Below are 14,440 nucleotides of genomic sequence, written 5' to 3'. Positions count from 1 at the left end.
ATGGTGTTTAGTGGAAATAAATGCTACACATGTGGTAGAAATCGCATTAAAATCGTTTATTTCAATTTCCTCTAGCTGATTAACACATTAAAAAAAAGATATCGCATATGTCGGACGTCATCACTCCGCGTCAGGTGGGACACATTTGGTACCTTCGCCGACAAGTTCACGGTGCATTCAAGGAACATGCCAGTGTGGGAATCTACAAGTGCTACAGTTAAAACGACCTTAAAGGAACAGTACAACCTTCTGCACATCCAGCGAGAGGAGGCGGTAGAGAACAAATTCATGAAAGAAAACTCAGGTCACAGTGCGGCCACTAACCATCATTATCGTTGAACTCGACCGATGTCGTTCGGACCCACTTTGAATTTATGTTTCACCGAAAGTGGCTTGAATCATCTCGCTCCGACGCCATACACTTAAAACAGACACATGAAAACAATGACACATGAGCCAGGAATAAAAAAGGAATTCAGAGAAATAATTATATTTCAAACTTAGATCCACCTCCTCCTTTTTTTAAGTCTCAGCTTTCAGACCTGTTACACAGATAAATCCAAATGATTTTACAGATTATAATCCAGATCAGTTTCTTCTCCTTTATTTTATTGGATCAATTTTAAAATTTTATTATTACAACTTAAATTTACTATCATACTTTTTATTTTTATACTTTGGAGAAACTGCATCATTCATCAAATTATGCCTTCCATTTTAGTTGGGTTCCTCGTAAAAATAAAGGTTCAAAATCATTGTTATCCAAAAAGATGTTAAAAATCCCCCCACATTCCATCCCCTCTCCTCATATCGTGCTATATACCTTCTTCTCCCCGTACGAAGCATCATATTCAGTCAGTTTATCCCCTCTTCCTTCTCACGCATTCTTTCATCCTCATTTTGTAGACTCATAAAATCCATGCCAACAGGTTTCATTCTTACACACTGGACATTTCTATCAAATTGACTCAACACCAGATTATTCCCTCTGGTGCTTCGACACCATACACTTAAAACAAGTCCATGGTGGCAAGTGACTGGCGCCCCCTAAAGGGCCGCTAGAAGTTTGTCTTGCACCTTTGGGCCGTGAGACGCTCAGTTTTTTTATACATCAACCACATATGGTGACTGTAGTGTGCACTGCATTGACTCGACAGTTGCAAATCTGTGATGGTGACCAACGATGGAGAAGTTCTCGAAAAGAAAAGATAAAGTGATGGCGCCCCCTACAGTAAACACTGTTCACCAACGCGCCTGTTGAAGCCGTTTTGAAGATGAATTTGAACATTTAATGGCAATAGTTTCTTTTACACTTTACGTATACCTTCTTTAGAGTTTAAATGAAATATATTATTTTGTGATATTTAGACATGGTTTTGTCATATTTATTTCATTAAGGACTTTATTCAGTTTTTCCAATTTTCTCAACAGTTTGCATCAAGTGTATTTTTTCCTTTTTTTCTTTCGTAAATTTGATGACTTGCACCTGGTTCTGCTGCTGGTTGGACTTTTCCATGACGAACGATCACATGGCTTCATGCCATTTCACAAGGTTTTGCTTTGTTTACATGTAAAAATGAAACCAAGAGTCATGAATCACTTCTATTGAATCAAAAAGGTTCAGAGCCTTGATAAACATGAGCGGCACGCTCCACCGGTCTTATGTCAATGACCACCTGAAACTGGTTCACTTCCTCAGGACGTGTCATCCTTGCAAGCAAAAACCACTCGGACTCCTCGGTGGCCGTGACGGCTGCGCTCGGCCGGACCTCGGTCAGGAGCCAATCACAGGAGCAGAAAGGCACCAAAGACGTTTGATGCCCTCACAGGAGGCAGGAGCCGGCGTGGCGAGGAAACGGCGTCACGTCTTTGATGTTGTCCACGCCCAGCACGCACTGAAGGTAACGTTCAAATCCCATCCCGAACCCACCGTGGGGAACCGAGCCGAACCTCCTCAAGTCCAGGTACCTGAGAACACGGAGAGTCAGTGACCGGCTGCGGGCGGTGGAGCAGCTGTGACTCACCAGTCGTACGTGTCCCGCAGTCCGGCGCTGAAAGAGCAAGACAGGTTAGACCACGTGACGTCAGAGGGCCGTCTACGTGATGTGCGCTCTGTCGCCCCCTGCTGGCGTCACCTGGGACGGACAGGGACTGATGACACCGTGAACTGATTTTTGTTGCATGGAAGCACTGTCACTGCTGTTTGACTGTTTTACCAACTGATGTTTTCTGGTAAGCGCATGCGTTCGTGGCTATATACATATGGCTAGATGAAGTTTTTTTTATTTATTCAAATTGTTTATTTACTTAAAATAGTCTAGGTTCAGAAATTGTATGTTTTTATCTTTTTTTTTTTTCTAACCCACCAACATAAAGGGCCTCCGCACCACGGTCCCCATGAACCTGGTCCAGGCGCAGAAGTGCTGACTCCTGCTCCTGTTGGATCTGTGTGAAACAGATGTTTCCCACACAATCTTCATCATGTGTCGGAAGCAGAACATCGCACTGGCCAAATGTATTGGAGGAGCGTGAAATGTTTATTGATGCTGGGTTATTAAAAAAGACTAGAATATCAGATAAAAACACACAATTTCCAAATCTAGACTATTTTAAGTAACAAATATAACAACTTTAATAAATAAGAAAGCTTCACCTGAGCGCAATATAACCATGTACGTATGCCTTACCAGCAAACGTCGGTTGGTCAAACATGCACAACGTCTGGTTCCAGTGGCGTAATTTCCGGCGGATCAGATCAGGCAGTGACAAGCACGAATGCTCAAGTTCAACACACAGACTGGAAACACGGCGGCGGAAAGATCTCACTGTTCCAGTCGAGCCTGCAGCAGGTCCGGCCTCTCCTCCCTCAGAGACCCCCCGCAGAGTTCCCCGACTCCAGGGACCAGGAGGTCTACAGCTGCGGCCTGCACACACACACAGTCGGTCCAAAGAGCTCTGGTGAGTCTTGGTGGTCTTCCGACTGACCGTCCTCTTGGGAGCGTCCTGGTTGTCTCGGGCATAGAAGGGCTTCAGGTCGTACGGGTAATCGGTGACAAAGACGGGGACGTCGCCGCAGTGCTGGACCAGGAACTTCTCGTGCTCCGTCTGCAGGTCGCAGCCCCACTGAGGAGAGGAGCGGGGGTCAGGCTGCGAGGACGGGCTGTGGAGCGGCGGGCGCTCTTACGTGTGTCGGGAAAGAGAAGGAGCGCGAGCTGCGCGTCAGGATGTCCACGGCTTCGCTGTAGCTGATTCTGCAAGAGCAACGAGAGGTTCTGACGCGCTCCTCCAGCGCTGCACTGCGGTTCCTCGGAAACTCACACTGGGAACTTCCTCTCCATCATCCGGTCCAGAGCCAGCTGCGGGTTCAGACAGGGGTCACGTCAGGGTCCCAGAGGCCGCGGCTCGGGACTCACCTGGTGCCCAGGAGTCACGTGTTTGTGAAACAGGTCCAGGTCGGCATCACTGCGGGCAAGAAGCTGCTCGGTGGTCCGCCGGAACAAGAGCTCCATCAGCTGAGCGGGTCGGACACCAGGGCGTCAGTTCAGTCGCGGTTAGCGCCTGTAGCATCACACTTGACCTCAGGAACCCAGGGTCGGGTCCAACTGTGACCCCCCACAACACTAACACTGAATTACCTCCAGTGTTTTCTTCTCCTAGTATTGAATCTGACTCGTTCCCAAGACACCGGTCGGCAGAGAGTCGGTACCTGAGTCAGGTCCTCTAGGGAGCGAGTGAAGGCCACCTCGGCTTCCACCATGTAGAACTCGGCCAGGTGCCGTCTGCTCTGGGAGTTCTCCGCCCGAAAGGTGGGCCCGAAGGTGTAGACCCGAGGGAAAGCCCTGCGGGGAAAGGACGGCTCAGACGTCGGAGCTGCCAGCGAGCGATGACCCGCGTGGGAGCGCCACTCACCCAGACATGACCTCCAGGTGCAGCTGACCGGACACGGTGAGGAACGTCGGCACGGAGAAGAAGTGGTCGTCCTCGCTTTCTGCAGAGGGAGGCTGGGCGCACACACAGCAGGTGTGTGTGTGTGTGTTAACATTCTTGTGTGGACCAATCTTTGATGATCTTATGAGGACATTTTGGCCGGTCCACATAGACTTTTGAGGGTTAAACCTTGAGGGTTAAACTGGGTGATTCTAATGGGGTTCCAGTGTGATTCAGAGTCCTGGTTCAGGTGAGCCAAGTGTTTTGGGGGGTTAGGTTTAGGGGGAGAGGCTGGGGAAAGGGTGAGGTCCCCACAAGGATCGAGATGTAAACGGTATGTTTTGTGTGTGTGTGTGTTTTTAAGCATATCTTTCTTAGTGAGATCCAATTTCAGGGAAGACACCTCCTCGTGAGGACTGTACGACTTTGTGGGGACATTTGGCAGGACCCCACAAGGTTAAGCCTCAATCTGAGGGTTCAAATTCCAAATAACTGGGTGATTCTCACTGGGTTCCAGTCCTAGTTCAGGTGAGCCATGTGTTAAGGGGGAGCGGCTGGGGAAAGGGTGACGGCCAAGAGAGGTCCCCACAAGTGTGTGCGTGCGTGGTGGACCTCACACTCCTCACCTGCACCTGGAACAGTTCTCCGGCTCCCTCACAGTCGTTGGACGTGATGATGGGAGTGTGGATCTGCAGGAAACCGTTGTCCTGCAGGGAGACATCACTCGTCAACAACCCCGTTCGGGCCCAAGGGGGCGCCATAGTGCGGCCTCACCCTGAAGAAGGCGTGCATGGCCGCCGAGGCCTCGCTGCGGAGCCTCAGCAGGGCGCTGAAGACCTTAGTTCTGCAGCGCAGGTGAGGGAACTGCCGGAGATACGGCAGTCCGTGCCGCTCTTTGATCTTGAAAGGAAAGTCCTGAGAGCAGAGAGACGTTTCAGCACCTCGAGCGTGGATCTGCTCCCCAGGATGGACCAGGGCTCCTCAGCACATCTCAGGTGCGACTCACCACAGGGTCACACTCGCCCACCACGCTGACGTCCTCTGCCTCCAGCTCCACCGGCTGCTTGGGGTGTGGACTCTTCTTGAGCAGGCCGGTCACCTCCACGGCACAGCCGAAGGTCAGCGACCTCCAGGGAACAAGAGGTTTCTGTCACTTCACGAGCAGAAGAAGCTGTGGAGGAAGCAGACGTCACTCACGGGTTGTTCAGCTGTGGCCTGGCGACGACCTGCAAAGACTGGAGGCAGCTTCCGTCGTTGATGTCCAGGAAGAGATTTGCCTTCTGCGACCTGGCGGAGCGGAGCCATCCCTGAGACACGGGACCGCGGTTAACCACAGACAACCACTCACGGAACCCAAGGCCAAACAGACAGCGCCCCCTGCGGCCCTGGCGTCACACTGCACCCGACTGCACGCTCTTCTTCGCCTCTGTCCAAGCATCATGGGAGCCCGAGCCTAAACACCGGCTGGGTTCTCCCTCTCTCGTCCCCAGCCCCAGCAGAACACGCTCATCTCACGTGACGGTGGGACTACCTGGATCCGGACGCGGGCGCCCACCTCAGCCCCGGACAGCGCCTGACAGACCCGCAGCTGTGTCGGCGCTCCTCCACAGAGCAGCCGAACCTGGCTCCACGCTGCAGAAGGCAGAAGGCAAGGCTTGAGCGCCGCTCGAAACATCGCGGAAGAAACGGCGAACACGCCACACACAGACAAATCAGGAGCTGCAGCAGCGAGAGACGCGAAACAACGCGCTCAACGCCGTTTCCAGCATCTTTCTACTCCGTTTGACTTTCACGTTGCGTTGCGACCGACCGGCAGGTTTCACTTCCGGGGTCCGGACGGCAGCCATTGGCCTGCTTCACTCACGTGGTATCGACGCAGCCAATTAGAGCAAGGCAGCAGTGCTCTCGGTGTAGATGTAGTTGCAGCGCTCATCCGGCTACCATCGATGCTTCTTATGCACTTCATTTATCTCAAACGCAGCGTCCATCGAAGACAACATTTCAAGACAAGACGACGGAGGAGGAGGAAGAGAGGGAGGCAAATCTCTTCCTGGTCCCGGACCGACTCTTCCTCCCGACACACTAGTTTTCGTGAAGTCATTCTCTTGGCGTTGATCACGTGACACACCTCTTGTGACACCTCCCACGTTGACTGGACGGAGAGTAACAGCTCCCCGGAGCTTGGAGTGTGTCAGAAGCATGTCACGTTTATTGAAGCTGATCAAGAGCACACTTTTGTCATCACGGAGGTCAAAGGTCGGCGGTTATGTACAAGCATCGCGGCGGCTCAGACCGGCGTCTCCTCCTGCGCGTCTGACTCTGGAGACAGCTGGGACTTCTCCAGCTCCTCCACAGCTGCTGGGAGCTGCTCTCTCCTCCTGCGCCTCCACACCACCACCCCCACCACCCCCACCACACACAGCAGCAGCAGCAGCAGCACCACAGCACTGAGCAGCACGGACCTCAGCAGGAGGTGATCCACCTCTCTCAGCTTCACCAGGGTCTCAGACATGAACACACAGAGTTCATGTCTCTTCACCACACACCAGACCTGTCCACTGTCCTGCAGAGAGATGTTCCTGATCACCAGGCTGCTGCCTGAGAAATACACGTTGTCTGGTCGATGATCCTCATGAACATAAGAGACTCGAGCTCTGGTCCTGTTGGACCTCATGAACCAGCGAACGATACCAGTCTGATTCCAGTTCCCACAGTGGAGAGTGAGGTCCTCTCCCTCAGTGAAGAGCTGCACAGCAGGAGGCTCAAGCTCAGGACACACGTACAGGTGATAACTCTCACGACCAGCATCACCAAGGTCACAGGCGTATTGACCTGAGTGGGCCAGCGTCAGAGATGGAAGCATCAGAGTGGAGTTGAGACTCTCTCTGTCAGACCACTGTGAATTCCACATCCTCCAGCTGTGTGTTTGGTTCCTGCTGCCGTCAGAACAGTTCAGCTCCAGACTCTCTCCCTCCCTGCGCAGGATGTACTCAAGTGAGACTACAACATCGAAACGACTGTGAAGGTGGCACCTGAGCTGCTGCTTCTCCAGACAGAAGTAGAAGATGAAGTAACCAGCATGTCTCTCACCAGTGACCAGGAGGGAGGGTTTGTTCTCTGAAGGTCTTCCATCGTCTATTAAAACTAATCCAACTCTAATGTCTTTCTCATTGGCCCACTGAACACTCTGGTTTGGTCCCACCCCATCACAGCTCAGCTCCACTGTCTCTCCAACATCCAGGTCCAGGCGCCCACGATACCTGATCTTCTGTGTGTCACACACGAGGAGCGTGGAGTTCCTGTCCAGGGTCACCCTGCCCCGAGTCCAGCACTGCTCCTGGTACTGACCCGAGTGGGAAGCATCCAGAGGGTGTAGCCGATAATAGGAGGCTGAAGAGTTGAACAGGAGCTGCGTCCCCTCTGTGGTCCATCTGGAGACGGAGCAGAAGTCAGCGGTGTCGTCCAGGAGGAAGTGATGTTCCCGCCCTGCTGGCCTGATGATCTCAGCCTGGACGTTGGAGCAGAGCAGCAGCAGCAGCAGCAGTGCAGCCATGGTGACGTCTGTGAGACACTCGACTGTGACGGCTGCTTCATCCTCTCAATCTCAACACCATCTGCGGGACGTGACGCTTCCTGTTAGCTTTATCAGGTGTGCATAGCGGAGGCAGGACACCAGCATCAGACCAACACACGGACTCTTTATTCTCAGTCTCATATACATGGAAGTAAAGCTGCTGACTTGCAAGTCCACTCACACATCGGTGGATCAAACTACACATTTGTCGACTCAAAGATTTTAACCAAAATAATTACGGCTTTTGCAACGAATGAGTCAAAATGAATCACATTTTAATCTGGCTGTTATTCAGTGGTTTGTCAGAGCTACATGTTAGTGCATGTTTTGCATTCTTCTCACCTGCGCACTATGACTCTCACACACTGTTTCTATTGGCACTTTGCGCTGAAGGTACATTGTTTTTACTTTTGTTGGCACTAACACTGAGGTGGTTGATGTTGCTTCTATCCACTTTGTAGCTCAGTCTTTATTTGACTTGCAATATCACATTGCAAAAACACCGCTCAAGACACTGACACGGAGCAGAAGACCTGCTGGACATGAGCATGGAGTCAGACTTCTGTCAGCTATCAAGGAGCCTGTTTTATCATTGAAAGTATGTTGCACACTTGTAACGACAGCGATCCGCCGCACTCGCTGTGCAATAAATAAATAATTGTTGGGGTTAAGGCCTCTAATTTGAGACAGTTTATGGAGGATTAAAGCTTCAGCGAAGTTCCCTTTATTGCAGATAGTCACAGTTCAGGCACATCACATGCAGGTGTTAGAGAAGGCATTTAGGTGCGTGCGCTTGTGCATGTGCGTGTGTGTGGTCTGGAACAGGAAAAGCAACGTGTTACAATATTAACAGAAATAGAGTTCAGAGTAATTGTGGAAATAATAACAGTTATCACCTTATTAATGAGGAACTCTGGCACAATCGTACAGTAGATTGTTAAATGCACTTCTTCTCTCATATTGAAGACAATCCAATGTCACAGCGCACTCCCTCTGTAATTTGACTTATAGAACAGAACAGTCATGCAGTGGACAGCGATGAACAAGAACACTTACTCTCTTTCAAGGACGCGCACCGAGAGAATCTACCCACTGAACTGAACAGTCTGCATCACTTCCAATTGACAGCCCTCAGACGTGTCCTGACAGGAACTGTCGTTCCTGCCCAGCGCTTGGCGCCACACCGAACAGACTGTCTCACATGATGAAAACAATAAACGCAGTAAACATGCATGAAACTTTGCTCGCTTATAGAACGTAAGACCTGCTGAGATGGAAGGGGAGAGGGAGAGGAGGGGAGGAGGAGGAAGAGATGGTGGGGGGGAGGGAGTAGAGAGGAGGAGGAGGAAGAGATGGAGGGAGGGAGAGGGGGAGGAGGAAGAGATGGAGGGAGGGAGAGGGGAGGAAGAGATGGAGGGGGGGAGGGAGGGAGTAGAGGGGAGGAGGAGGAAGAGATGGAGGGGGGGAGGGAGGAAGTAGAGGGGAGGAGGAGGAAGAGATGGGGGGAGTAGAGGGGAGGAGGAGGAAGAGATGGAGGGGGAGGGGGGGAGTAGAGGGGAGGAGGAGGAAGAGATGGAGGGGGGAGGGGGGGAGTAGAGGGGAGGAGGAGGAAGAGATGGAGGGGGGAGGGGGGAGTAGAGCGGAGGAGGAGGAAGAGATGGGGGGAGTAGAGGGGAGGAGGAGGAAGAGATGGAGGGGGAGGGAGGGAGAGGAGGGGAGGAGGAGGAAGAGATGGAGGGGGGAGGGAGGGAGTAGCGGGGAGGAGGAGGAAGAGATGGAGGGGAGTAGAGGGGAGGAGGAGGAAGAGATGGGGGGAGTAGAGGGGAGGAGGAGGAAGAGATGGAGGTGGAGGGGGGGAGTAGAGGGGAGGAGGAGGAAGAGATGGGGGGAGTAGAGGGGAGGAGGAGGAAGAGATGGAGGTGGAGGGGGGGAGTAGAGGGGAGGAGGAGGAAGAGATGGGGGGAGGGAGAGGAAAAAAATAATTTGCTGAATTCTGACTTTAAAGTTACTCACTTTAAATTTGGAATTCTCACTTTTTTTCTCACTTTAAAGTGTATAAAGTCAGAATTCTGCCTTTTTTTTCTTCACTGGCCCTAATACTCTGTAGTCGCGCAACACTTGGGTTGTGGGCCTGTGGGGACCGGCTAAAGGTCTGGCCACCAGGCAGCTGCGCATCCTGCCTGCAGCGGCGATGGATTTGAATGAGGATGATCCTTGGTGTTTCACAGGCTGGACGTTAATGTTCTACAGAGATTGACCGTGTTTCTTTCCACAGTTGGGTGCAGTCACGTGGCCCACGTGGCCTCTGTGGAGCTCGTGTCTTCAGAGAGTGTGGCCTGCAGGGCAGAGGTGCTCTGGTTTCTGCCGACAGGAAACCATCTTAAACAGCAAGTCAGTCTTTCAGTCCTGATCATGAGCCAGTTATTCTGAAGTTTTCACCCTCAAAACGTCCTCACAAGTATGGTCAGACATGCTTGTCACACTCGTTGGTGTCTCTGTCCTTGTGGGGACCAGGGGTCTCAGCCGCTCGAGGGCGTTACAACTGGACATGAAGAAATGATAGGTTCAGCACACGTTGCTGCTCTTTACAAGTGATATATGTCACGGAAGTCACCACTGACAATCCCTTTAAAATCCATTATTTTCCCGCCAAAACACTGTTGATGTTTTGTGTTGCCACCGCACATGTATGGTTTCAAGGACCATTGAGGGTTCCAGTCAAAGAGATGAATTTGTTTGAGCGTTTTGTTATTGAGTTGTTTTGTTTTTGTTTTTTTGAGGTGGTGTAATAATCATTGAGGTTTGACAGTGTGTGTAGTGATGGTGAATACTTTTCGGTCCAGAATCGTCCATAGATAGATAGTATGCTGCTATTGAGCCTCAATAACATCCTCATTAAATACTTTTGACACTTGATTTCGAGTGGGTGATGGATTGTTATAATACTGCATGGTTTTGCTTGAATAAATCTGTCTTCACAATAAAGTGATGTGTGTCCTCGTCCACAACAACCATTGTACAATAACAGCTATTTGTTAATACATTTCCACATATGCTGTGTTTTATTGCTTCACCATCCTCTGACGACTGAAACTCACACTTCTGTTCTATTATATTTTAGAACAGAGAAACACAAGGATCCGACTGACTTCCGTGTTGACACGTAAGCCCCGCCTCTCCCCGCGCGCCCCGTCCGTCACCACGTCTCCATGGCGACCAGCCGTCGCCACAGAAACACTAACGCTTGACGTCGCGTTTCTCAAGTTTCCAGCCGAACTTTCTCCGCCGAACTTCTCACCGTAGGTGTGTGACTGTGTTTAACTGTATTCCAGCTGTTAGCCGTGGCCGAGCAGCTCTGCTCTGCTCATGTACCGGAAGCTCGCTCCGTCGCTATTTCACCAATATGAGTTTCAACCTGTTTCTCATTGAGCAATTGCCCAGTAACCACTGAGATGCAGTTGAGAGTTGGCTTAAACCTTTCCCGTCATCATTGCTACTCTGTCAAATAATTCCCAAAAGAACTCATTTAGCTGTGAAAATGTGCTGTTTATGTCATGATCGTGCTTGACTCACAACAGTTTATCGATACAGGACGGACTCCCCGCACTTCAGTCACGATAACTGCTCGGTCAAAGTGTCCGAGTCCGCTCTCTGCTGCAGGTGCTCCAGGGAGCTTCTGCCAAAAATGGACAACAACGATCACCTGAAGTCAACTCGAGGGGTAAGACCATGAGAAGGCGTGGCACGAGCACCTGCTAACCCTTGGTGTCTTCGCCGGTGAAGCTGTTCATCCGCTGCGTGTCCATTCCTGGCGTCACTGAAGAGTCCTGGTCGGGGGAGAATGAGAGAGCGCTGGAGCAGTTTGTCTGTGACGAGTCCATCACAACCTTGGTGGTCTACCTGGACGTCCACATGAAGCTGCGAGTGGAGTTCACCATTCCTGTGCAGGTGCGCCCCCAGCTCCTGAGATGAGGCCGGTGCCGTGGTCCACAACCTTCCGCTGTGTCTCACAGGTGGCGGAGCATTTGGTGTATTTCATTCGCGAACCTGGCGCCATCATCACCCCGGAGACCTTCGAGGCGGCGGTGCAGTTCGGCACGGTGAGGGGCGACCCCACCCACAGTCTGCTCCGCTTCATGGCCAGTTTGCACGCTCCTCTGGTCTCCCTCTCGGCCCACTGGGAGAGGAACATCAAGAATAACTACGTCAATGACCTGCACTGCTACCTGGCCGCTCTCACAGGTGAGAGCTGCGCCACAGGAGAGTTACACCGACACCTCAACTCTGATGCTGATCAACAGATGAGGTCCATCAAAAGGAGGGTCAGACGGTGCTGTATGTCCCGACGGAAGGTCTTCAGTTCAGTCCTGAAGAAGCAGTCAAGGACAAGAAGCTGCTCCAGAGGATGGAGAGTAAGGCTCCCACAGCTGCTGAGCGTCTTCGCTGCACTGACCCACTCTGCTCTCTCCCAAGCTGTGGTCATCCACTGGACGGATCAGATCAAGGACTTCCTGAACAGGCAGGAAGTGATGAAGATGAGGGACGGCGGCGGTCCTCTTCAGGAGATCTCCTTCTGGAAGAGTCGCTCAACCATGCTGTCGGATATTTCCCTGCAGCTGCAGAAGCCCGGCGTCCAACACATCCTGAGCATCCTGCAGCTCGCCAGGTCTCTCTATGTCCAGCGCTTCTCCAAAATGACCTCGCAGATAACGGTGGGGCTGTGTGGAAACCTGGCCCACATTTTCATGTTCTCATCTCAACAAGACCATGGAAGTTGAACTGAAGCTTGTTCCCCCTCCGTTGTTCAGGACTTTGAGGACGAGGCACGGTCCAATCTGTCCTACCTGTCCATACTGATGGAGCCCTGTGAGGAGCTCCAGCGCCTGGAGCTGCACCAGATGGCCCCCAAACTGCGTCACATCGTGAACCTCGTCCGCATCATCTGGGTCAACTCAGCCCGTTACAACACCAGCGAGAGCGTCACGGGTCTCTTCTGCAAGGTCAGTATGTGCCTGGCGTGAAGTTCACCCTTAGATTAGGGGTGGGACTGGATTAACAAAATTAATCAAATTAATTAGAAAATGTGTGATTATTAATCCCAGTTTAATGGTAGAAGAATATTTGCCTGAAGAAGCCACAATTTCCAATTTAAATGAATTTGATATATGACTGAATCAAATGATGGAACCACGCATACATTTAAACAACAAAATTCGAATTTTCGATGACAAATATTTTGGCGCATTGTCAAGTCATTTCACAAGGCTTTGGTTTGTTTACATGTCTGCTTATTGAACCCAGATGAAATCAGTCATTCTGAAATCAGTTGTCACAGTCATGAATCAGTTCCATTGAATAGGCTCGAACCCATTTGCTCTGGTTAAAAACCCCTGCTCTACATGACGCCCTCCTAGCTAAAAGCCTGTAACAGTTGTCTTGGGAAAGTTTTATTGAGGTGTCAGTGGAAACGCATGTCTGCGGGTTGTTACATTGTAAATGCTGGATGAGTGAGCAGGATGGATAGGATCAGGAAGCAGTAGATCAGAGGGACAGCACATGTGCTCAGGTGTTTAGGAGACAGAGAGGCTGGATAGAGATGGTTTGGACATGTACAGAGGAGAGAGAGAGAGAGCCAGTACATTGGTAGATGAAGATGCTGAGATGTTGGAGCTGCCAGGCAGAAGGTGGAGAGGAAGGCCACAGAGGAGATTGATGGAGGAAGATGATCCACTGTGGCCACCGCTGAAGGGAGAAGCCCACAGAGAGAGAAGAAGAAATGTTGGATGCTCTTGTCTCGTTTGTGCATATTTGACTGTGACATTCGTGTAATCAGACGCCGTGTTGAAGTTTTGTATTATCTTAATGTAGAAGTTCGAGTGAACTCCAGGAGCAGACACGCTCAGTATTGGAAGACATGGTTGCTTATATGTTGGGATTCAATGATCCTTATGGTAATGTGGTGTTGTTTTTATTTGCAGGGAACCTGTGATCTCACGACTGGTTTAGAATCATTGTTCAGTATTTAGGTTTCAAATTACTCTAATTGTTATGTCCAGAGGTTCTGTTATCTTTAGGGGTCTAATAGGTAAAGAGTCCCAAAAGCTGAATGTTGTCCTGGTATTTCTTCTCGATCCACAGGTGAGTAATGAAGTCATCTGCCTGTGCATCAGAAGCATCTCTCTGGACAAGATCTTCGGAGGATTTGTGACGTCCAGCAAGAGGAGCCTCCACCAGTGCATGGACTGCTGCCTGGCCTGGAAGGACATCTACCAGGAAGTGGCTGAGACTCACCAGAGGTGAGAAGCTGGATCAGCGACATCAGACCTGTGTCATCATGATCACGTCACGCTGCCATCTGCTGGCAGGCTCTCTACTAAGCCGTGGGACTTGGACCAGAACAGCATCTTCGTCCTGGTGGACGTCTACTTGGAGCGCTTCAGGGACCTTCTGGAGGTGAGGATCTCTGACCTTTTTGGACGGCCGTGGACAAGATTCCATTCAAGTTTTCCCGAGTTCTGTTGCGTGGAGACTGGTGCAATATTAGCAGGAAGCTTCCACTGATGTGTGTTGATGGTTGAAGTGCCCTGGACACACACAGCTGCCATGTTTTCTATCTTTAGGAAGTGAGTTGGAAAACAGTCTCATTTTAGTTGGAAGTCTAGTTTGGGACATTAACCGTGGTGTCAGTGAGAGAGCAAGAGAGACCACCACGCTGCTCTGTCAGACCCAGGCGAGCTAAAAACGCCAGCAGAAAAGCGGAACGACGGAAGTCCAGGAGTGGAAGTGTGTTGTTGTAGATATGTATAGCAGTTCCAAGTTTGGATTGTTCATCTTAGTTGCCGTGGAAACAGGCCCCCACTTTGCCGACTCGAGTCCTTTCCAGGTTATAAAGTAGAAAGAGCCAGAGTTTTTCATAGAGACTCGCCTCTAACACTTGGT

At 50.9% G+C, this 14,440-nt stretch overlaps 3 protein-coding genes across 13 annotated transcripts in view; 1 reads left to right on the top strand and 2 right to left on the bottom strand.

The window, feature by feature from the left end:
• Positions 1-75: 75 nt before the first annotated feature.
• nars2 (asparaginyl-tRNA synthetase 2, mitochondrial) lies at positions 76-5,776 on the bottom strand. The gene is made up of 14 exons (XM_053870002.1): positions 5,459-5,776; positions 5,125-5,234; positions 4,934-5,054; positions 4,702-4,842; positions 4,554-4,634; positions 3,910-4,001; positions 3,707-3,839; positions 3,414-3,512; positions 3,319-3,356; positions 3,185-3,251; positions 2,986-3,123; positions 2,827-2,924; positions 2,025-2,051; positions 76-1,968 (listed from the first exon to the last, which is right to left on the bottom strand). Exons 1-14 carry the CDS (start codon positions 5,600-5,602, stop codon positions 1,824-1,826), a joined length of 1,434 nt encoding a protein of 477 aa, XP_053725977.1. The 5' UTR covers positions 5,603-5,776; the 3' UTR covers positions 76-1,823.
• Positions 5,777-9,598: 3,822 nt separating this feature from the next.
• dnah2 (dynein, axonemal, heavy chain 2) overlaps positions 9,599-14,440 on the top strand; it is a 32,827-nt gene continuing 27,985 nt past the window's right edge. For 7 of the 11 annotated variants that reach the window (XR_008415525.1, XM_053869890.1, XM_053869881.1 and 4 more), the window contains exons 1-9: positions 9,599-10,804; positions 11,093-11,222; positions 11,285-11,449; positions 11,515-11,743; positions 11,803-11,913; positions 11,975-12,213; positions 12,310-12,501; positions 13,640-13,797; positions 13,867-13,954. Coding sequence is in view for 9 of the 11 variants with exons in the window: in XM_053869890.1 (XP_053725865.1) it covers positions 11,187-11,222; positions 11,285-11,449; positions 11,515-11,743; positions 11,803-11,913; positions 11,975-12,213; positions 12,310-12,501; positions 13,640-13,797; positions 13,867-13,954 (1,218 nt within the window). In the remaining 2 variants the exon portion in view is untranslated. Of the gene's footprint in view, positions 10,805-11,092; positions 11,223-11,284; positions 11,450-11,514; positions 11,744-11,802; positions 11,914-11,974; positions 12,214-12,309; positions 12,502-13,639; positions 13,798-13,866; positions 13,955-14,440 lie in introns of those variants that run through there. The other 4 variants (XM_053869846.1, XM_053869837.1, XM_053869855.1 and 1 more) reach the window with 4 other exon arrangements.
• The window catches only part of LOC128762105 (NLR family CARD domain-containing protein 3-like), a 51,626-nt gene continuing 48,317 nt past the window's right edge, over positions 11,132-14,440 (bottom strand). The window contains exons 23-24 of the mRNA XM_053869977.1: positions 11,402-11,678; positions 11,132-11,328 (exon numbers count right to left, since the gene is read on the bottom strand). The gene's annotated coding sequence lies outside the window, so the exon portion shown is untranslated. The remainder of the gene's footprint in view (positions 11,329-11,401; positions 11,679-14,440) is intronic.

Source organism: Synchiropus splendidus, chromosome 1, assembly GCF_027744825.2.
Source record: "Synchiropus splendidus isolate RoL2022-P1 chromosome 1, RoL_Sspl_1.0, whole genome shotgun sequence".
NCBI lineage: Eukaryota > Metazoa > Chordata > Actinopteri > Syngnathiformes > Callionymidae > Synchiropus > Synchiropus splendidus.
This window is presented reverse-complemented; position numbering and strand designations above follow the sequence as displayed.

What these genes read in the sequence shown, in the direction of transcription:
- nars2 (XM_053870002.1), bottom strand. Translation starts at nt 5,602, where the DNA reads ATGTTTCGAGCGGCGCTCAAGCCTTGCCTTCTGCCTTCTGCAGCGTGG. An exon ending in GCGCCCGCGTCCGGATCCAG is followed by an intron (nt 5,235 to 5,458) that starts GTAGTCCCACCG and finishes CCCGTGTCTCAG; the next exon opens with GGATGGCTCCGCTCCGCCAG. An exon ending in TGGGCGAGTGTGACCCTGTG is followed by an intron (nt 4,843 to 4,933) that starts GTGAGTCGCACC and finishes CTCTGCTCTCAG; the next exon opens with GACTTTCCTTTCAAGATCAA.